A 23,808-nucleotide genomic window follows, 5' to 3' on the forward strand; every position below is an offset into this window, starting at 1 on the left:
AGTCAAGTCAACATGAGAGCTATTTAGTCAGTAAGATCTTTAAAAATAAATAAATAAAAATAGGTATTTTTGGCTTCAGAGATGAGGTACTAAGCAAGACATCATTGACATGAAACTCAATAGAGAATGTAATTCACTAGTTTGTAATTTAAAGAACTTAAAACCACAACAGTTGTCTACTTACAGCACTGCCGTTCTTCTGTGTGTAGAAGAACAAGGTTGTATTTTGAAGCCGGAACCAATAAGTCACCCATCTTATTTTCTAAAGACAAAAAAAAAAAAAACATCAACCAAAGTCATTTTCCAGTTTCTTTTCTAAACATATAGTCACATTAAATACCAAGATAGTTTGTAACTTACCATAGTATCTTTTCTTTTCTGCAGAAAGCCCTCAAACAACAATTTAGTCCCATCTATAGACATGTTAGCACTCAGCACACAGACGTAAAGCAAGGAAGTCACAGTGTGAAACATCTACCTGTGTGTGCAGTGTGACTTCCTCCTCATGCAGGCTGAGACCAGTATTGTCCACAACCCCATCACAGATACTCACTTCTCTATTCTGCTTCACAATCGTACATTCAATTCACACATCTACTTTTGAAATGACCACAACCGCTGCGCTCGCGAAGGAAACACAAACACGTCAGTGGGTGTAAATGTCATTTATTACAGATATTTAAAACCATTTTATTTTCCTCGTTGTTGTTAAATTAGCTGTCATTTCACCCATCAAACGCACATACATGGCTGTGCCGGATCATACAATTCTTTATTGTAAATGCTGGGAAAAAAAGAGAACAATGAGAAGAAACACTTTTATAGTTTTAAGGTGGGAGAGGTGAGCTGATGGCTGTTGTTAATAGCATAGTCTCTTTTTCTATGGTGCCTCTAACTTCATAAAAATATAACATGAGGGACGAAGCTCTATTTGAAAATCAGAGAAGTAAAAACAGAAGCAGAAAGTCATGACACGCCAGGAGGACAGCTCTGATAATACTAAATACAAAAATACATGGAAAATGTAAATCCCTCCATCTGTTTCATGCGGTGCACTCAAAAAAAAAAAAAGAAACAGACAAGAAAACAAAGAAACCGGTTAATAAATTAACACACAAAAAAAATAAACAAGTGCATGCCAATCATGACCTTTCTAGTGTTAGATGTATCGCCAACACCTCCTGTGGGTGTTGCGTCTGGCTTGTGATGCTGTCTAGAAGTCCGATCCTAAAATTCTTAAGGAATACATACATAATATACTGCATATACACATGACAGATTCAAGTCCCTTTGTGGTGTTGCTGTATATGGCTGCCTCTCTCTGGTCTCCAACCATCTAGCTAATAATACTGACCTGAGAAATAAAGAGGACTGATCAGCTGAGAACATCCAGTGACTAGTAGTGTCTAACCATAGACATATATACGTAGACGCCGTGACTGCATCAGTTTGTTGCTGCGATACGTCAAAGTTGGCGGCAAATTGGACAAGGCAAGACTTGCTTGTTATCACATACAAGTAAACAGGGGTGCTGCGGTTTTTCTGGATAAAAAGCACTATAACCTTACATTCATGACTTTATTTTATTTTTTGTCTCTAGTTAATTAGAATCTTGATAGTTTGCCTATAATCACTGCTGGACACTCAAGACAGGAGTGTGTGTGAGGCATACATGAACTGAATTCCTTCATTTGTTCATTCATTTTCCGTAACCGCTTATCCTGTTGGGGGTCGCGTGGTGCTAGAGCCTTTCCCAGCTGACGTTGGGTGAGGGGCAGGGTACACATTGAACAGGTCACCAGACTATCACAGGGCTGACACATAGAGACAGACAACCATTCACACCTACGGTCAATTTAGAGTCACCAATTAACTTGCATGTCTTTGGACTGTGGGAGGAAGCCAGAGTACCCAGAGAAAACCCACGCTGACACAGGGAGACCATGAAAACTCCACACAGAAGGGCTCCCAAACCCTGGAGTTCAAGTAGGTAGTGGTGCAGCTCATTGGGCGATCGATCATTAAGGCCCAGACATATCAAACCCACGTTAAAGAATTGTTGCGTCACCTCACGTCATCTGTCTCGGCCATAAAATTGCACGATTACCCTGCAAAGACTACAGCCGATGGACAACAAGCACGTACATTCCGCACCTGTGTGAGAGGAAATAACTCTCCACACCGGCAGACAGTGGTCATTTGTATTCGTCATTCAAAAAGGAAAACTGGAAGACCATCTTGACGCAAGTTCGCCAGTTTGCACATTAACAACAAAATCTAATGTTGAAAGAACAGAGAGACGTGCGTCAGCTGACAGTTAGACAAACCATCATGAAACGTTTTTGCTAACGAAAAATAATCTTGTGTATGTTTGTTTTGATCTCATGCTCTCTTGACTTAAGCTCTTTGTTTACTTTCCTCACTTCCGTTTCTCTTCTCGTGTGCTGAGCTGAACTGCCAATCAGAGTCATTTCATTCACAGATTATAGACTAACTACTGAAATTCTTAGTAACCGGAGACTTTTTTCCCCTACGTAGATCAAAAAAAACCCTCATCAGAATCATAATGCAGCTCCCCCGTATACTTGTATTTGTTTACAGGCCAGGCCTGCCTGGGCTAATATGTTGGCGATGTTGACATGATCCAGCAGCCAATGAGGTATCTACGTTTCTATATCTATGATGTCTAACCTGGACTAGACTAGACCAACAGATCACAGAATGTCAGCATTTACAAATTGAATGATGGACAAGTGATTTCAAAAGTAACCTTCCCCTTTTCCCAACAACAAAAACAAAAAAACTAAACCACACTTTCAATGCATATAAAATGTACCTATGATTTTACTCATTTGTTTCTTGCCCGTGATGCATTGTGGGAAGGAGATGAGGTGGAGTTGGTGGGCTGAGGCAATGGGCCCGGTTGGTTAGTCAGCCAGTCTTTTTGAGTCTTTCAGGTAGGAGGGGAGGGGCAGAGTCAACAGAGGGACCGAGTGGAGGAAGTAGCTTTCTCATGCTGTCTGATCACCGCTGTTTGAGAAGTGCTCTGTACATGGCGAAGCCCAGCACGGCAAACACTGTGGCACCGACGCTCGCTCTCAGCCAGAAGGTTGAGTTCTTCAGGTCCGCCTGAGCCATGTGCCTGTGAGAGGGAGCAAGAGACAGAGAGCAGGTGAGGGGAAAAATTCAGACCAAAAAATAGATGGAGCAGCATTTTAACATGATGAATGGCACTGATGTTAAAACCACAGCGGGATGAGTTGCCAAATGACAAAACAAAGTCATGTGCTTGCTCTCCAGTGGAAACTTCCTAAAATCAGGAACATCAGTGTCCTGTGGTGTACCAGCTGAAACAGGAACACATGCTTTCTCTTGGCAGTTGGTTTAGTTTTGGTTTGAGGAAGAAGACAAAGGAAAGGTGTTGCTCTACGAGAAGCAGCTGCTCTGATTCACCCTGGGCGGCAGAAAACTAGAAAAAATATGACTAATGATTATTAAACTTGGGTTAACACCTGCCGTAAGAAACACAAATCTAGCTGATCTGGCAAGAAACACAAATACTGGGACACTATGCAGACTGTGATGAAAGCAAGCGATGGAAAAAATGGCAAAGGGGGCAGCAAACCAAAATGTGACTGGTCTACAGTTAAGCCTACAACACACACTGGAACCCAGGTACTCCAGTAGAATCTGGGTAGAAACCAGTCTATAACAACGTGTATACACAGCTCACCTGCGCTCCCTCTGCTGGGAAGAGAAACAGACCTATAAAACTTGATCTAGCTGCCTTTAATCTTTCGTGGCTTTGACTGACCAACCAGTGGAACCTGCAGGAAGTTTCTGCTTTCGGTATGGTACCTTTGGAACCAAAAGTAGCCCTTTAGACATGGTACCTAGACCCTAGTGTTTCCACTGCAATCATTTCTCTTAAATGTGGGCGGCGTTGTTGTCACTCACTGCTCCGTTTAGCACTCACAGTATTTCCTCATTATCGGTGACACAGAGGAAAGTCTTCACCTCGTTTATCGTCCACGGAACAAGGTTGCATCCTGACATTTTCAGAACAAAATAGAACAGGCTGCATTTGTGCATTTAGTCCTTCTGAGGCAAGCTCGGGGGTTAAGTGTTGCCACATAAAAACCAAAGTGATGGTCAAAGTTATTGTGGTTAAGGTATGCTGAAGGATTTTAGTGTGTATAGAGCCAGCATATTTTCACATGTAACTGGGTGAATAATGTGATTGTTTTTACCAGTGGTGTAGAACTGATGAGGTGGAGGTGGTGAATTACCAGGTAGATGGGTAGGTTACCGAGGAGGAAGTGGGTATATTCTTTTCTTTTATTCTTGTGACATTTGGGCTGATAGGTAGGGGTGGCATATCCCCGCCACTACAACACTGATTTTAATGTTGCTGACCGCATCCAACACATTCTCGTCTGTCGATCCATAAGTATAAATTAAAAACATCCCCCTCTCTCTCTCTGGATGTGGTTTCTGCCTTTACCTTTCTGGGGGAACTGGCTGCTCAGCAGAGGCCTCCATAAAGATGGACCCCTCCACGTTGGATACGGGTGAAACCTGCTGCGTCAGGCTGAAATCCTCCTCTGACAGCAGGTAAACCCCCACAGCCTCCACCCAGCCCAGCAGCCTTCCACACACACACACACACACACACACACCCAGTCACACGGTTGACTGGTGCGTGCTCACACACAAAGACTCAGATACAGTAGGTAGTGCTGGGAGATACTGTAATATAATACTATGAATATAATATTGACTCTGCCCTTCATCCGACAGTTACTTTCTTGATTAAAGAATTATTTATTTAGTATATGAAAAGTTTTCAGAACGTGAGCTAACATTTTTATTTCACCCAACCAAAGGTCTTAACACTACAAATATTTTATTTATTTTATTATCAAGGCAGACTACACGAAAACCAGCATTTACATTTAAGATTAAATCTGAATTTTCTGCATATCTATTTGTATAAAAAATTACTTGAACAATTAGAGAATTATCAAAATTGTTGCAGATCTTTTCTTCGGACTGACCAATAAATTAGCTCTAATACTGACATCATTATGTGACACAACATACTATGTGAGATTTGTCATATTTTAACGTATAAAATGTTGTCTTAGCCTTTTTACGCTGAAATTATGACTGCTGAAATAATTTTTGAATGCCTGCACTTGATTTTTTTTTTTTACTATATCTTCGTCAACATAAGTAACAGACTATTTTTTCTCCTTTTTTAAAATATTTTAAATATTTAAAATAAATGAATAATCAAATTAAATAATTAATAATATTCTAATATAACTATAAAAATATTTTAATTTTAAAATATATTCTCAGTATGAACATCAAGGTCAAAAACATACTAGAATTTATTTATTTATTTTAAATATTCAATCTCAGAGCAGGGGGACACCATCAAATATAAAACTGACACTGTACTCTAAGGCTACATATCATCTTAATTTTGTTTGAATGAGATTAACTGATTCACTATTTTGGCCACATTATTTATCTTTTCTTTTTTAAAAAAAAAAACAAAAAACATTACTTATGAATGTTTTAGGCAGGAGACATTTAACTAGTTCAGATTATGTATTTTTAAGTATCAACAGTTACATCAAAATTACTGTATGTTAGCGCTAGAAAATAAAGCGACGTCTGATTTAATTCATATCACCCAGCTCTACCCAGACCGCAAAGTAAGGAGCTAGAATCACCACCCAAACCTTTGAAGCACGAGCTCAACTATGACGGCATACATCGTCAAATGCCACCGCACACTCAAAACACTGACAAAAAAGCCACACACACACACACACACACACACATTACATACAGACTGTACACACCACATGGCAGACAGACCGGAGATGCTGAAAACAGATTTTAGAAGATGTCATTTCCCTTTCTGTCCAGTGTGAATTTCTTTGGAAATTTCTTTATCTTTATTTAGTCTGTCAGTTTTTCTTCTGCTTTTCTCTTTTGCTAATGCCCTTACATATTTTGCAAACATTGTATGTTTAACTTAATTCTTTTGATTGGCAATTTAGATCCGTTTGTAGACTCAAAATAGTTTATTCCCTCTGAAATGACACTGAGTGCTTGCAATTTGGTGATCTAAGATGTTAATTTAATATTGTACACTATGTATGTGACTTAGATTAAATTGTCATACCATATAAAATTAAAACAATATCATCTAACCCAGTCAGCCCAACCTACTTTTGGGAAAACACGCTGGGCATTCAATGTGGTGTGTCTGCCCCTTGCACTGCCGTGGCTGGCCCATTAAGTGTCATGCTATTAATAGTGTCAGCAACTCCCAGAGATTAAAAACGTATCAAGACAAAGGGTTAGTGCTGGATGCAACATTACAGTACGTGGCTCTGCCTAGGTCCATGAACGCCCAACCAGAAGCCCTACATTTCGTTGGGCTAATATAGAAAAAAATCTGCAAACACACAACAACACACCTCTGCCGAGTCCAACACCATCCACAGCCATTTAAATCCTGCATTCACTAAACCCCCTTCCCCATCTTATTCAAAACACCAAGCTCTCTTCACTGTCGACATGTACAGATGAGACACCTCTTCCCAGCTCAGGACCGAGGCATGTCTTTGGTTATCCAGAGAGGTAGAAAACAGGTGAGCCATGCAACATAACAGCAGAAAGATTAGCAGAGGGTGAACACGTGCAAGAGGAGGAGGAAGAGGGGCAGCCAAAAACATGTGTATGAACACCTATAGAGGGGAAGGAGAAAAACAAAGACAGGAAATACAAGATAGGAAAAACAGGATGAAATGACAGAGTACAATCAATTTAAACATCAAAGAAACACATTTTAACTTCACACATCAGCCTGTTACATTATAAAGTCTGAACCCACAGGAGATTTTATTTTAGTAATGTACAATGAAAGCTGGGGTAGGCAGTTTTATTTTGGCGCTATTTGACAAAAATCCTGTAGTGGACAGAGAGAATACTAAACTTCTTCCCGTGGCTCGTTTTCAGGCTTTAGAAAATCTGGCCTATGAGGGGGGACTTCTGCCAATCACAGTTCATTTCAGAGAGAGGGCAGTGTTCCTACTGGCTGTTCTACAAACGCAGATGTACCTGCACGACCCTTCAGTGAAAACCTGATTCAACGGTGGAAAACCATGCAAAAAAAAAGTTGCTATTCCAGCATTGTCAACAACTGCCCACACTGCAAAGCAACAAAGAAAAAAGAGGCAGACTACTTTAAAGAAGAGCTCCTAATCAGCAGCCGCAGCAACCAGAATCCAGCCAGCGCTAACCCAAGCGCTGGGGGACAAGAAAGCCCAGTTCCCCGTCATATTCAGCAAACTTTCTGTTGCTGCCGTTACACAGCTGGCACCAGCTCTGTGATACCCAGTGCTGGGGGGGTTAACGCTGGCCAAATTCGAGCCACTACAGCCGCCAACCAAAGCTTCAGAGCTGTTGTTCGCTCTCCTTCTGGCAGGTAGTCCTCAGCGGCGGGGAGTGAGGCGGATGGATCACTGGGTGGTATGCTAGGTAATTCTAGGCTCATAGTGGTCTGATCAAGAGAGTGACAGCTCTACGATGAAATAAGAACGTGAAAGACTTGGTTACTGTATCATGCATGTGCATATGCCTGTGGTCGTCTGGTGGGAGGGGTTTAGGACAGATGGGGGGGCTGCAGAAGGAGAGTATTCTTTTCTTCCTTACGTTTCTGTTTTTTGCCTCTTCCAGATTTCTGCTTACTCCAGCTTTAGAGTAACTCCTGTGCTTTTCAAAATAAAGTGTCTCCTGTGCGTGTGGACTTCAGCGTTAAGATTAGAAACAAAGACAAAGGGAGACTGAAAACATCACAGATAATCAAATACTCTTTGATAGTAGAGGGTAAAGCCACAGAAAAATTAATAGCCATGAAGAATTTTAATTTGTTTGTGACTGAAAAGAAATCACATTATCAAACATGCAGACATGCAGGCTTTAATAAATGAGGTTTTCAGTTTGAATGAAGCACAAACCAAAGGGAGTGGTTGGTTTCTCTCATTCGCAGTGCAAATGATTTGCATGTTAGCCAAGATTTACAGTTTGCATATCCACTACAGGACAGGAGGGCGCAAACAGCTCTAAAAAAAAAAAAAGGGTCAAAAGTCAGCTTTTAATACTTCAAAATTCACTCCCCAATCCATGATTTATTATTATCATTATTTTCCAAGAGCTTCCTAACTAGACTTGATAATTTGTCAGCATGATTAACTGGCTGAACAATATGGATGCAGTGTATCATGGTTCCAAATAGCATTACAACATATACGATTACACAAGTTTTACAAAATATAAATAGTCTCAGAAGACAGAAATATCTATTCCCAGGTTTGAGGGTTAGTATTTGGAGTTTGCACTGCACAAGCAAGTAACACCATGCATGTTTCCACACAGATTCCGACACACTGTCACCTCCCTGGCTCGCAGCCTGTGTGTTAGCTGGCACAGCGTGGTCACACTTCGCTGTGTCAAACTGTACAGAGAGCAGGTGGGCTGGCTGGAGCTGGAGCAGAGACCAAAACACCTGACATGACCAATGGGCTTTAGGTATATGACAGAGAAAGTGAATAAAATCTTAGCTGACTTTTGATTTGGCTGTAACGCATCTAGTATCTCCCCACTAGGACTCCTCCTAAATGGTGCAGTTCCCAGCTAACAGTTTAGGAGCATTTCAGGAAGCTGCTTAGAGCTTTACTGACAGAACTTCTATGCTATGTCTATAGTAATTGGTAGACAGGTGACCAGTCTGTCAGTGAGTGTGAAATGATATATTAAATAATACACAGGAGAACAAAAAACAAATTATGTAAAATTATATTTAATTAAATAAATAAAACTAGCAAATAATTATACTATTTTAAATCAAATTTAAAAATATAATAAATCAATCTATAAATATGATTACATAAAATTATAAAAATGAAATATAAAATTAAACAATTAAAAAGTAAATTAAAATCAAATTAAATTAACTTATAATTTAATTAAATTACACTATAAATTCTGAGAATTTTTACATTGAATTGTGAAATTAAATTTAAAATAAATTTAAAATAAAAATATCATTGCTTTATATTAAACACATTTTTTAAAATTTATTTATCTCATTAAACATCTATTTTTCCCAAACACTGACGCTCAATACCTGCAGCATTGGACTGATTGTGAGCAGGTCTCTGACTTAATGACTTCAGTGTGTAGTGACTGAAATACTTAATGAATTACTCAGCTCAAAAATTCCTTATTTTGAGGAGTTTCTCCTAACTCAACCAGTTGGGAGCTACTTTTCACAGTAAAATGTTTTGTGAATCCCCGGACAGATAATACATTTGATAAAAAAAAAAAAAAAAAGAGTTATGACTTGCTTTGCTGATCACAAACAAGGACCTCTTGGACCTGTGGTTGATCTTTTGGTTTAAGCGAGTAACATTTAACTACACAACCAGAGATGGCACAGCTGAGCAAGGCAGTTAACCCCCTCAGGTGACAGCAGCTATGTATGCAGCAACACAGCTGTAAGCAAAAGTAGAATTTCCCCAAAAGCAATCACCATAATCATTCACAAATGAAAGCCTAAACTACTCATCTAAACATGTTTTGGCACAAGTTAACAACACCATCATGTTCAACCACATTTAATCTTCCCTTTTGGCTGCAGTGGATATGCAATGTAAACCTGACCATGGGGAGCACTGGAGGAAAGCAGAGGAGCTGTCACCATCACCAGTGTTAGAGAGCTTGGGTGAAAAAGGAGCCTCTCTGTGACCCGCTCTGGTGGGTGGGAGACACAGAGAGGAGGGATGAGGCTATGTTATAACACTAGAGCTTATTCTATGTATGAACCTGTTGAAAACGACCCTGTGGAGTTGGGCCTTAATACTGCGCAGCAGCTCCAACTTGAGGAGGTTCTGACACAGGCAATAGGTGCACCTGTTGCAGTGACACATGCAGCGGAGACGGGCGTGGCTGCGGAAAGACACACAAAAATGCGTGTGTTCACCACAACAGAAAGACAACACGTAACAAACAACACACACAGAGGAGGAGGAGGAGGAGGAGGCCAAGGTCGGGGAGATAAAAATCTCAGCCTTGTTTAAGCACTGGGCTAAATCAAAGGACCTGAGTAAAGACATACATTCTTATCTGAGCTGAAACCTGCACTACTGTCATTTACCTTCACCTCCTCAACTTGTAGACAAAGTAAACAGAAATATTGACAAGAAAACATCTATAATGAACTTTTAAGTCTAAACTTAAAGGAGAAAGGGAAGCAAAAGGAGACACAAGGAGAGGAAAACTACAAAGACAGGTAGTAACAGTCACAATAAGAGATAAAAAATACAGAGGGCAAATAAAGAACAAAATTTAAGCGCTCTCAAAATTTGTAAATTTGTCTCTGACAACTGGACCCTTTCATTTTCATAGCATTAAAGCGTCAAACCACCACTAAGAACAAAGCTTTCTGTTTGAGACCATGGACCAGTTTCACGTTTCAGCAGATGTACCAAGCCCTGCCATATTAAGAAGACAAAGTATCTCAGCTCTGCTACTTTATGTTACTGGATGTTTCTCTATTGTTTCCAATAAAATGACAAATGTGGTGATTTGACGTGGCTGCTCGGCCACCCACATTTTTTAGTTTGAAAAAGTCTTCACAGCCAACTGTATCACCACGCAGAAGGAAGCGTGCATCTACTCATAGATCAGAGGCTCGCGCTTGTGACAGTACCAGATATAAACATTGATGGCATCCCCTTCGGCTGACCTGTAACGTTAGCTAGCTCAGTGGTGCTAGGTGAGCTAGCAGTAGCTGCGCTCTTCCTTCTGCGTGGTGATATGGTTGGTGCGTGTACTTTGGTAGAAAGTAGAAATAGTTCCCACATGAAACTGCTCACAACAAGGTCTGTGGATTATCTTGAGTAATCAGGCATGATTTCTGGCAAGAGACATTGCTGTTGAGTCTTTCAAATGTATTTTTTGGCACTTTGAGCACCACAAGCCGAGTGCCAGCTGGCTCCATTATACTGGAGGGAAGGCAGACATCTCTACCGCCGACATCTCCAACAATTGGCACACCAAAACCATCTTAACTGACAAATAACACAACAAATAAGAGGAGAGAAAAATACATATTTGATTTTGGCATGAACTGTCCCTTTAAAAAAAATAGTTTGTGAATTATCTATTCACTATTTGACCCAGAATTCCCCCCTCGATCAGTAGACAGCCCTGCTACTAAAGCTCATTTCCTAGAGTGCAGCAGATCTAGAGCTTTCATTCAAATGTAGACAACAGGATTTCTGGCCTGCTGAAATGAGATTACATGAGTGCGTCCTGAGCGCCAATTAATCTGCTCTGAAATCCAATCTGATCAGAGAGCTTTGAGGAGTTAAGACACTCTACAGGACCTATAAAGTCATCAGACTGACCTCAAATAATTTCAGGTAAGGACTTGCATGATTGCACACACACATACAACACTAATTTACGAGGGAGCATAAGACACAGAGAATATGTGTTACATTTGTTTTGGGTGCTGTGGGTAGTGAAGGAAACCAAAGTCCTCAACTGTGGCTTTCATTAATGTCACCATGCTGTAACCTTTTAATACAATGGGTATTGTCTGTTTCACACATCCAGGACAGAGAAGTAGAAGTGGATAGGCACACACAGGAAGAGATGGGCATGGTGGATAAGGTTACAGGACTCACAGAGGTGTAAAGGGTTAACTAGAATGGACCACAAAGAGGTGTGATACTCACGGGTACATGGCCATGGTGGTGAGTCTAGTGTAGATGTCTTTGTTGGGTGCCTCGACCGTGCTGCATGTGAACGGCTGGGGCGGGTGGAGCTTGTGTTTACGGCAGAACTCGTGCGGTGAGAGGCTGTAGTGCTGCCGTACTTCGTGCAGGTCCGACTTGCCGGCGATGACCACACATGGCGTCTTGCTATCTATGAAGTATTGCTGCCAAACACAAGCGTTTAATGTTATTAGTTAGGCCTTCAGAGGCATCGTATGTCTGATGAGCATTCTTCCATAGTCTGAAACATACCTTGTACACTTTGGCGCAGTATTCAAAAGAGCGTGGGTTGTTGACGTCGTACACCAGGCAGACCACGTCACAGGCTAGATCCGCCTCGGACAGGAAGTCAAAATCTGGCATCACCTCATGGAGCTTGTATTGCACGAGACAAGGGACAGAGTGTGCAGATGGAGGGATTAACTGCAGAGTACTAATACTGATGAACAGTCAGTTGTAACGCACAGTAATCCAAAAATCAGATGATGAGTAAATGTTTTTTTACCAGCAGGTACTTCTCCTGACCATAAACATAGGTCGTGCTGATGGCGTAGAAGGACTTGTGGTCTTCTCTGATCCGCCTCTGTTTCTGTGGTGGAAAATAAACATGGTCAAAAAACAAACAAGTCAACAAGTTGCCCTGGCTTTTTTGCTCCAAATCTGAAAGCTGACTAAATCCAACGCAGTTTATCAAAGTGTTACATCGACAGTCTCTCCTCTGTCGTCTACTCTGACGTGGATCAAGTTTAATTTGTTGACACTCTTGTTTGTTTTAGTTTGAGCTGCGCAAGCAAAAACAGGGGTTTTAAAAGTGACAAAAGGAGCCTTTTTGCACACATGTCCACCATTGAATGCATAAGGTCTTTCCTTCAGACAATCAACTCATCTTCTTACACCTAAAAAGTTCAAAACCATCTCAGATTTCCACTGACCTGCAGGTTCTTGCCCAGGAAAGCTTGAAGAAAGCCGCTCTTCCCGCTGCCCCGGGCCCCCAAGACATTGCAGCGGAAGACGCTGCGCTGGGTCTGTTTCTTCTGAAGATCGATGCGCTTGTTCCGTGTCACTGAAAGAACAAATCATGTATATATTTACAAAGCACGAACACAATGATCAGCAGCAACATGTGATAAAACCCATGTCTTTTATATTCAAGTGAAAAAAAAGCAAAAAGTCAGTTTTAAGAGGCAGTAAACATGAGGGCTGCATGAACTGATATGTGATAGCATTGTTGAACACTATGACAATATTATTTGGAATACATGAACAGATATTAATGGGTATTAAGTTCTACCTTTCTGCTACTTTCAGTATACTGCTAAAATCAATCAAATCCAATGTGTGGGATCATTTTGAGAAGGTGAAGGACGAACCCAAGGTGATATGTAAACTCATCTTCATTGGTCGACTACAAACATGACGTATCATCTGAAACATAGAAGTAGCTACATGCCCATTATCCCACAGCGTCATTAACAGGCGGCTCGCTCAGTGTGTGACGTGCATTTGTAGATAAAATATAGGCCTATATTAATGAAGGTTCATTAGTACGGTTTTGTATTTCTCTGTAATGTAGCACAGTGTTAACAATGTTACTGATACTATTCTTTCTCACATCTTCAACTCAAACCATTGTGTTGCCCCGCCCAAAATATATCATTTGATGATTAATATCGTAAACACGCAGGCAACTAGTTAAGTAATGGCCCTAAATGACGACTATTGGTCAATTAGGAAAATTCTTGGTCAGTGGCAGCCCTACTAGACATAGATCACAAAAACAGAGTTGAATGTAATTACAGGTTCTTACCTGTGATGGCAGCAGCTTGGGACTCCTGTTCATAGATGATAGAGTAGCCAAGGTAACCTAAGTACTCCAAACTACGCTGTACATCTAAATAAGTTGTTAACCTGCCACATAAAACACACAAGTCATGATGAGTCTGACAGTGTGAGAGATTTACATAAAGCATGACTTTCTAAAATGATCTGTGTATTCAACATGAGGATGTATGATCCTACAGTAGTGTGAATGTACTCAGGTAGTATAAAACTAACATAGGCACGAGTGTGCGTTTGTGTGTATTAATAGATGTGTTCCACACTCACGTCCACTGGGAGAGGTAGCCCTGGTATGTGATCCATCCCTGTTCGTTAGTGCAGACCGTGTGGTTCACATCCGGACCCCAGGGCATGTAGGGAAACACTTTGAACAAGTCCTTCACCTCCTCTGGCGACAGCGCACAGTCTCTGTCCTGGATCAAGAGCACACAGTAAGACTCACAAATCTGGACATAATGCATAAAAACCCGCACAGAGAGACACGAGGTTTTCATAACTTTAGAAATATAAGCCACACTTGAATAATAAAGACACAAAAAGGTAGTAAAACTGATTTTGAACCGCTCACTTTGTCGTGTTTGTCAAAGACACTCTGGAGGAAGAGGTATGCGTTGTGGTTAAGCTCTGTGGTGCAGTCCGGGGGGATCTTTATCCTGCGATACAGGGACAGACAAAAACATTTAACAGAGAGCTCTGGACACACAATCACTGGCTGTGCTTCAAAAGTAACAAAGGATGAAACAATCTGCCTGAATCACTCCAAGTCAACCACAACAATTCAGTAGAAAAGAGGAAAGGATCTGATGCCTGTGAACTGTTATCAACGTGAGATGAGATGTCAAAAGAGGAACAAGACATCAATATGACTACAAATAATAACAAAAAGGGACTGTTATGTATATGCTATACTACTCGAATTATCAACGCAGTAGGACCTTCAAACAGAACACCAGGCTGATTTAGCAAGTTAAAAGTTCTGTTCAGACACCTTCCCCCTGTCATGTCTCCACGGACCCTGGCATCAATGCCACAAATAACCTTTGAGTCTGCACTTACATGGGGAACAGGTATTCCTGTGTGAGCTCCAGGTCGTCGTCATATCCGAACCTCCTCAGCACAGTCCAGGTGGTCTCATGTCTGCCTCGCTGTATGAAGAGGGTGTGCAGGAACAAGAAGCCTGCAGTAAAGAGCCAGTAACAGGAGAATGGAAAAGGTCAGTGACTGTCATAAAGAAATGGAGGAGACACGCAGAAAATAGGGAGTATTGAGGGGACATGAAGAAGTAATGACGAGGAAGATGGAGCAAAGAGAAGGAATATGAAAACAAGGTAACAAGAGAGTGTCTGACCTTTGAGTGTGAGTCCGTTGTCCTTGACTCCATCGGTCATGTTCCTCCTGACAACATTCTTTACATCCTCTAAGGCCTGAGGCGCCAGCGGTGTATTGAAACACGTTCTCTATAGACACACAAAACACAGGTGTCATGAGAAAGCTGAAAGTTTCTTTAGGTTTGGTTCATGTTTAAACTAAACCAGTCATTTTACTGGTGATGAAAACTTTTACAATCTTGATCAAATATAGTCTCAAAAATTATGTGGACAGTGAAATTATTAAAAGCATTACCTGAAAGAAGTTGAGCTCGTTGTCATTAAGGATGCCATCGTTGTCCAGGTCAGACACTTTAAAGATTCTAGTTAAAGCCTTAATGCAGGAGGGCTTCAGCTGTAATGCAAAAGACACTTACTCATGTAGGTGGTTACATGTACTTATACAATGCAGACAGATTTAAATCAACGGTAAACACTGAGGCAAATAACTTTTATCTCCCAATAGGATTCCAACATCTAGACACAGGATTTCTGTTTCAATTGTGTAGCATCAATTTACTTCCACTAAGCGCTTGTTTCAGGGTCATGTTACAGACTTTTTTCACACCTTCTCCTATTCTAGCGCTGTTTACACTGACAGATTTTCAGCGAATGTTGGGCCGTTTTGCCGGCAAGCTGCGAGCGTTTAGACACAGAGCCGAAATTGGCGAGTTGATCCGAGGTGCCCAATTTTCCGCCTCGTAGGGTAGTCATATTGGCAGAACCCTTTTAGTTTAAACAGACCGAGGTGGCCTTTCGCAACGGGAGGGGCTGTTGATGACTTGTGGGAGGAGCTGTTGATGACGCCGCATGTGTGACCCACTGATGGTGGATACATAGGAAACAGCTGACAGCAGGAATTAGCGAGCAGCGAGTAGCAAGAGGGAAACGCAAACCTGACAGACACTGTAAAGATGAGCAACTGGGGAGACAAGGAATTGCGCACCCTCCTTGTCCTCGCAAACGAAGAGGCCATTAACCTTCAGATGACGGGGATGGTGAAAAACGGGCCAACTAACCCGAGAATCGCCAAAGGACTGACCAGCCGCGGCTTCCCTCCCACGTCACTGTTTACGTCAGACGCTGAGCTACACGTTTTGTAACTTGCTCACGCCCCCCATTGTCCCGAAAAAGGCGCATTCTGTATAAACAAAAGTAGGTAGGCGGCATTTTGCTGCACTCCCCAATTTTGTTTTTATACTGCCAATGCTGAAAAAAGACTGATTGGGCTTTCCTGCAAATTTGCACAATTCCTGTATAAAAGGGGCTTAAGATAAGTCAAAATGTCTGCTGTATCTGTTCGAGCTCACCTCCTTCTCCTCTGGGCAGTACAGGGGTCCTGTTGGGTGGAGAACAGCCTTCTGGGCGTAGTAGAACAACTCAGAGATGTTCTTCAGGTTTTTGGCAGAGCACTGAGGGAAAAGAGGGCACGTTTATGTGAATGCTCTGAGCAACAGCAACAATGGAGGGAAATTATCAGGAATGGCTGAACTCATCTACACTGACTTATATTGTTCACAGGGTTTTTAATGTTTTTAATTTCTATAACCTCTAATTTAACAACTTCCCAAATAATGTAATATGTGAAAACACAATTTAACAGTGTCAATAGAGGGTTAATAATACAGAATAGAGTTATTGCAGAACGCTGGCTAAAAGTAACTCAGTACATTTACTCAAGTGCAATACTTCTATACATTGCAGAGTTACTTGCACTTGAGTATTTTAATTTTGTGCTACTTTTTACCCCGACCACACCACATTTTAGCTGAGTATAAACGTAAGTAACATATATGTTGTCCCATACAGAATTAGGTTTTTGTGGGAGTAAGTTTATTAGAATGGGTAAGGTAAATCTACATTTTGGTAAGATAAGTGCAGGTGCATCAGATAAGCCTGCCTCATTTTGACAAAAATAAATTATAAGACAGATAAATGAAATTAGACAAAGTGTTTATTAAGGTAATTAAGACTTCACAAATTCAAATTTAAGACTATTATCTATAAAAATGAATTTACAGTTTTTCAGGACCTGCAGACACCCTGTTTACTACGTCTTAATATTTTTATTTCTAATATGGACACAGAGGTGTCAGTAGAGAAACAGGACATACATCCAGTCCTGGACCTGCTCCAACACTGAGCCAGCAGTAAACATTGGCTCACAGCTTTCACATGGGCCCTACTCACACCAGCTGTGCAACTGTCCCCCCAACTGTATGTGCCTTCTCTCACGTCCTCCTCATCTCCCTTATTTAACCTTGTAACTGATCCCAGGAGCACATGACTGAGCCGTCTCATGCCACGGAGGGAAATTTGAATTCAGCAGCAATGCAGACGGCAGACAGCTTCCTCCATGACAGCCAAGCCTCTCAACACACTCACAGTGTATCACTCAGCAGGCTGTGGCCTTGGAGCGCGGGGTTAAGTGATATAAATCTATTATTGACTCAGGGGGAGTGTAAGTGGAGTCAGGAGCTGGAGTGCAGCCTGAGAGCAGCTGGGGGCCGATGTGTCCTGCACAGAGCCAAACTCTCTCTGACAGTCGATGCCAGTATTGGATTTCATTTTTCATTTGCCAATTCATCGCTCCCAGGTGCTCCATCAGAGTTTTCTTTGACATTTTACTGAGTGGGACTTCCTAACAACCCTCAGTGGACCCAGAAGGTTTATGTGTGTATTGATCTCTTACCTCCACACAAGTCTCGATATCCTGGTATTGATTCATGATTGGCAGGATGGTCTCCATGCTGCTGTGTTCTACCAGGTCCGACTTGTTGCCCACAAGGATCAATGGCACCCTGAATAAAGCCATTCATTAGTACATTATATAGCTGCCACGATTAGTCAATGAGTTGTGACTCTGATTGTCAGCTTGCACACAAAGCACCAGCTAGCTGGCGTGACCCACAGTGAAAACAAACTCCTGTACATGAACACACATCTATCAAAGTGTCACAAACACACACCTGCTATCTTTGTCCGTTCTGTCATTGATGAGAGGAATCCAGTGGCTTGTCACCTAGATGTGTAAAGCACAACATCAGACACCGTAGCAGCGCAAAAACTCATGACAAAGTCAAATGAATTTCTCAGATTAAGATGACGAGCACATGCAGCGTCCTGTTGCAAATTCTAAACATACTGCTGTTGTGTATTTGATTAACTGTGCTGACCACAGAGGGAAACAACACTCACCTTTTCAATGGACTTCTTATTGTTGACTGAATAAACTATGCAGATAACATTTGCCTGTAAAGATAAACAGCAATATTAGCTTGTGATGTAGACAGGAGATACATGGGGTACAAACTAGGGGTGAAATGGTACACAGAGGTCACAGTTTGGTTCAAACCTCAGTTTAGGGGTCATGGTCCAGTGCCAGTTTGGTACAGTGGGGAAAAACAATGCATAAGGATACATTTCTCTTGGTTTATTCTGAACAGACAGTAGAGCAAGTGTCAAAGACAGACAACTTCCACCTGCTGCGGCGTGAGGTGGCACTTTGGACACTGCCAACCTTGGTAAACTGCTTTCATAATAAAAATAAGGTAAATTTCAGAGGCTTCTGTATTACACTAAATGAACACTGAACAAACACCTTACCAAATGGCAACTGGTCACAACAGGCTATAAAACTAAGAAGCCTCCCTCATGCTACAAAATTGATAACACAAAATAACTATAATTATAAAAATAAAACTTGTGTGTTTCAGTTAGGTTCACCTTGGCTATGTTTAAAAATTCAAAGCACCCAAGCATTTATCATCCTGGTGATCGGCACACCTGGGTGATGCCATTAAACACGCTTGACCACGTTGGATGTGTTTCCATTTACATACTCTGCAAAGGTGGAGCAATGCTTATACACTGTCCTCCTTAGGGCTGGGTTAAAATAATTGATTCATCCCATTCAAATTGATCTTCACCGGAATGACCCAATATCAATTCATAAAATCCCAGATTGATCTTTTAATATACGCTTTTTCCAACAGATGTGTGAAGCTTTAGCCCTGTTAATCTCGCTGGTAGTAAACAAGCCGCAGTGCTACGTTATGAACGACTGTAGTATTGAGACACTCCAACATAACCGGCTCTTTTATCTGTAACTGTTTTTTATTGTCGTGCTACAGAGTCTCCTCCTGCCGTCTCTGCGTCCTGACTTTATTCCTGTTGTGAATTTATTCTCTTTAAAGAATAATTCCTCGTAAATGTTACACTATTAGTTCCTTGAGAATCTCTTTCACATACTAGCAAAAATTACTACTGTAACTGAAAAACCTCCAGTCGAATCAATATCGGAATGAATCTAATCGAATCGGAAATTGAATCAAATCAGGAAATCAATGGCGATACCCAGCCCTAGTCTTCATCTTATACACAACTCTCTTTCCTTTGCTATTGTAGCTGACTGCGAACCATCAGGCAGGTCTTACGGCTCCTCTGTTATTTCCACTCGTCATTGTGGGACTGACTTGCACTTCAACCTGCTTGTTTTGCTAATGCCGTACAGTTGAAAGCTTCCGGGCATGACTCAAGCTTATGAACCCAAGTTCCACATTACGAGCATCGGTCTACATATAATGTGTAGTCTACCTGTGGCTGAGTGAACCAAACTGTGACCCCGTACTGTGACGGCTTAATACAAATACTGTTTCAGTCCTAACAGAGACATTAAAAGATAAGATGAGAGTGAGCGTTAAGTTAGACCAACCTTTGATATTTCTTGGTACAGCTGCTCATCTGACTGTTCTGCCTCTGAAAGATGTCAAAAAACACATCAGTACATTAGTTTACATGTTATCAAGCCCTACTGTTACCAAATCAATCTATTTCTATTAATATGGAGCAAGGATGACTGATGATGTTAATGTTGCAGACCGTGTGTGTAGTAGGGGGAGGGTTTACCTGAGTAATCAACGATGTGTGTGGGCACCCTCTCCGGGGTGACATCAGCTGGGATGGTGATCTCTTCAGCTCGGAGAGGAACCTGGCAGACAGAGGACAACAATCAAAACGTCTGACACACCAAGCCTCGGTAATGTGACATATGTCTTCATTTTGACACCACCAAATAACAGTGAGACAAATCTACAGGATTAACTGTCCAGCCTTTAAATATCTGAACCAGATAAGAGTGGAAACTTAAAGCTGCCAGGATGATTTTCACCACTCTATCATGTGATTTCCTGTAGATACATACCTCATCAGGAAACTCCTCACTGACCAGAGACATTATCAGTGATGTCTTCCCCACCTTGGCTGCATGAGCAAAGGGAAAACATTTGTTATTACACACATCTTTCACCGACAGTGGGTCATTAACATTCGACCTCTCCACCGTGCTTTATATTGAGCACTTTGGGTAATGTGTTAAGTGACAGGGCACAGATAAGAGCAGCTGAAGAGGGTTAAGAGCTGCAGCCAAGTGCAAACGAGCACTGAAGAAATTCCAGTGCAGAACAAAGCCATAATACAAGGTTGAGAATATGGTCTGAAAATAAGCCAATGATAGACAGACTGGCTGAAGATTTGCACTGATATTCAAGAATGACTTGTTCATATTTTAATAAGTGCACTATTTTAAGTATCCTCACAGTTACAGGGTTTCTGTTCCTGCATTGGGTAATGCAAAACTCTGATTATAAAAAGGGAAATATCATATTTGTGTGAATACCCAACATTTACTCCTTACCAGTAATGGGCCACCACATCATAAAACACATTACATTAACTAAATAGATCTATCTGATATAAATACACAATATAATTTTAAACTATTTCTCATTTTATATGATTTTAAGTAGTATTTTTGGGGTTTGTCTGTTGGTTGAGCAAAATCAACTTGTGGCAGTCTTTTCTCACTATTTAATCAAACAAATGGTCTCAGTCAGATTAATCAATACTGAAAATAATCTTTAAATGCAGCCCTAGTTTGCAGTAAGTCTGGCTCCTCAGCGTCTTGACAGGCTATTTGTTATCTGTAACCCCACAAACTGCACCCTGCTGAACTTCACAGCACTGGAGTCGGCACGTAGCATTTTGGCTGCACCTCTCTCAGGAACAGTCAGTACCAACTCGCTTCATGTGGCAGTGTAGGCTGTCCTGCATAGCCATAACTGAAATATAAATAGTACTGACAACACGTTTGCTTTGAGGAGGACAAAGGGTCCAGGTGAAACACAGTTCAATGAGATTGGGATTTAATGCCTTTTTGGCTTAATTCTACCCTCACTACAGGGTCCTGGGAAGTGTCAAGATCTTATAATAATTACAGAATATTCACCAATAAATCTGTTTAATATACAGTGCATCACTGATTTACAGGAAATTTATCAGCAACTATTTTAATAATCGAATAATCATTTAGGTTTTTATCAAACAAAAATGCCAAACGTTATCATCTTTCCACCTCTAAATTTTGAGGTTTTGTTGCTTTTCTTTGTCTAATGTGATAGCAGCATGATTATTTTGAGGAATTTGGATTGTTGGTTGGACAAAACAAGTGATTTGACGACATCACCTGGGCCCAGGTGTTTTTAAAAATGTAATATGGATCAGAATGATCCACATTGGGAAATCTCATGTTTTACTATCCAGAATCAGCTAATCCATCATAGTTTTGTTCCACTTTTTGATCACCCCGATCCACATACAAGAGACACTTTTCAAGATGACTAACTCCAGATAACCAGTGCTCTAAATGGGACTAAAAAAGGTAGGCTACTGGCTATGTAAAGAACAAGTACAATAGCCAGTGTGGGGTCACTTTTATGTGTTTTTCATTTGAAGAAGCAGAAAACAGCATGGGGAATCCATTTGTTAAAAAACAGCTTTGACCATGTCATTGTTATTAATATAAAGTAAGTTAAAGTAATAATTAAGTTATTTTTGTTTGATATTAACATATAATTAGGGATTATTTAAGACAACACAGTCCTTTATTTTATTAAAAAGCTCCGTATGGAGCCTAAAATCTACTTTATCTAGCTATAGTTAAACAAGTCAAGTGCAAATTATAAATAAATGTACATGAAGTTGACCATTTTTAAACTGCATTTTATTCCTGATAACCACTTTGAACCCACCCCTCTGATGGGATCGAGGATTTTTTTTTTTTTTTTTTGGATCACAGATATTCCAATCTTATTTAAAAGGTTTGAACAACACCTGCTGAAGGTTTGATCAGAATCGAAACCAAAGTGGATTACATGATCTACTCTGATTTCAGGACCTTTATTTTCTTTTTTTTTTTAACAACCCATTCTTAAGATATGCTCAAATCCATTCGGGAGTTGATGCTTTGGGAAATTCTGATTGTAAGAAAAGAAAATGTGAGCTTTAACCATTAAAAGGCCAAACAATTATTGAGAAAACTATCGACAGATTGAAACATAATCAAAATAATTACTAGTTTCAGCCCCAGTTTCAATTCACACTACAGAATGAAATTAAGTTTGATGTGGCAGTGTAGGCCGTCCTGCATGACCATAACTGAAATATAAATAATACTGACAACACATTTACTTAGAGGAGGACAAAGAGACCAGGTGAAACACAGTTTAGTGAGATTGGGATTCATCTATGTGAGAACATTTTTCACAATTTTCTGAAAATTCAAAGGCCAAACAATTATTGAGAAAACTATTGACAGATGAAAACATAATTAAAATAATAATTAGTTTCACCAGTCTCCTGTTTTTGTTTGCCAATTTTATATAATTTTTGTCATAAGTTAACTCTATGATGTCTTCTACACCAAGACATCACAAATTTGAGTTTTAGCAGTCTAGCTTCTGGATTTGGGAGAGTGGCTTATGTATACTAATATTTTTGGACTATCTTAGACCATTGAAATAACATGTATGAATTTATAAAATGGGTGTAGTGCCCCCTAAAGATTTTTTTATTAAGCTTTAACACCTAGGAAAACTGTTATGTTATGTTATGCACTATTTAATCTAGAGTTAGTAGTAGCCTTGTCCTTAAATTATGTCTGTATATGAGAAGTTATGTAATTAGAGTCAAGACATGGCAGTAAATGGAAACATTGGTGATATAGCTATGTTGTACCACGAGATACTTTACTGGTTTTTAGCATCACACTCAAACTAAACTCAGGATATTTATGCTAATCATAGACTTTGAAAAACTTGATTCTTATACACTATGTAATAAACCAGTGTAACCCCCTCACTGCACATACAGTCACACAGCTTGGTACATTGTTAGATCCACTGTGTGCATCTGTTAGCTGTAGCCTCTAGCTCCCTCATTAGCATGTTAGCTAACACAGCATTCACCCGGCTGGGGATTAAAGACACCCGCTACTTACGTTCCCCCACAAGCAGTATCCTCACGTCCTTCCTCATGTTTTCACTCGCTTCCCTCTGCAGAAAGGACAGACTTTATTGTCTCATGGAGTCCTTTTGGATGCCGTCCTCCTCCGGCAGTTTACCTAACGTCAGGCCTGCGCAGTGAGGTCCTGCCGCTGTCAAACTCTCGGCGCCTTTGTAGGACAAAACGGACGGACAGTTTTCGGAGCTCCTCGGTGTTTCCCACGCGCTTCTATTCAACTCGTGACTAATCAGCTCGTGAGCGAGAGCAATTTAAAGAGTAGTTTGAGGCACATGTCGCTGTTATTTAATGTTAATCACACTCTTTTAGGCGGTTGCATAGCATTTCGCAGTGGATGTTTCATGGGCATGCCCGACCTCCAGCACCCGGCAACTACA

The 23,808-nt window shown here is 40.7% G+C and overlaps 1 protein-coding gene across 6 annotated transcripts; it reads right to left on the bottom strand.

Moving 5' to 3' along the window:
- Nucleotides 1-649: 649 nt before the first annotated feature.
- rhot1a (ras homolog family member T1a) lies at nucleotides 650-23,795 on the bottom strand. Of its 6 annotated transcripts, XM_049560454.1 has the most exons (21): nucleotides 23,409-23,795; nucleotides 20,277-20,335; nucleotides 19,982-20,063; nucleotides 19,788-19,831; nucleotides 18,272-18,325; nucleotides 18,043-18,095; nucleotides 17,766-17,874; nucleotides 16,384-16,485; nucleotides 15,330-15,428; nucleotides 15,055-15,163; nucleotides 14,763-14,883; nucleotides 14,275-14,359; nucleotides 13,974-14,119; nucleotides 13,675-13,775; nucleotides 12,800-12,930; nucleotides 12,373-12,456; nucleotides 12,120-12,242; nucleotides 11,829-12,031; nucleotides 9,910-10,032; nucleotides 4,505-4,648; nucleotides 650-3,142 (listed from the first exon to the last, which is right to left on the bottom strand). In XM_049560454.1, the coding sequence occupies exons 1-21, from the start codon at nucleotides 23,443-23,445 to the stop codon at nucleotides 3,025-3,027; spliced, it is 2,127 nt and encodes a 708-aa protein (XP_049416411.1). In that variant the 5' UTR covers nucleotides 23,446-23,795; the 3' UTR covers nucleotides 650-3,024. The 6 variants fall into 6 exon arrangements, with proteins under 6 accessions (XP_049416411.1, XP_049416414.1, XP_049416417.1 ...); XM_049560457.1 differs by lacking the exon at nucleotides 4,505-4,648; XM_049560455.1 differs by lacking the exon at nucleotides 650-3,142 and having other exon boundaries at nucleotides 4,525-8,569.
- Between the last annotated feature and the right edge of the window lie 13 nt (nucleotides 23,796-23,808).

This window comes from Epinephelus fuscoguttatus, linkage group LG19 (assembly GCF_011397635.1).
Source record: "Epinephelus fuscoguttatus linkage group LG19, E.fuscoguttatus.final_Chr_v1".
In the NCBI taxonomy this organism is placed as follows: Eukaryota; Metazoa; Chordata; class Actinopteri; order Perciformes; family Serranidae; genus Epinephelus; species Epinephelus fuscoguttatus.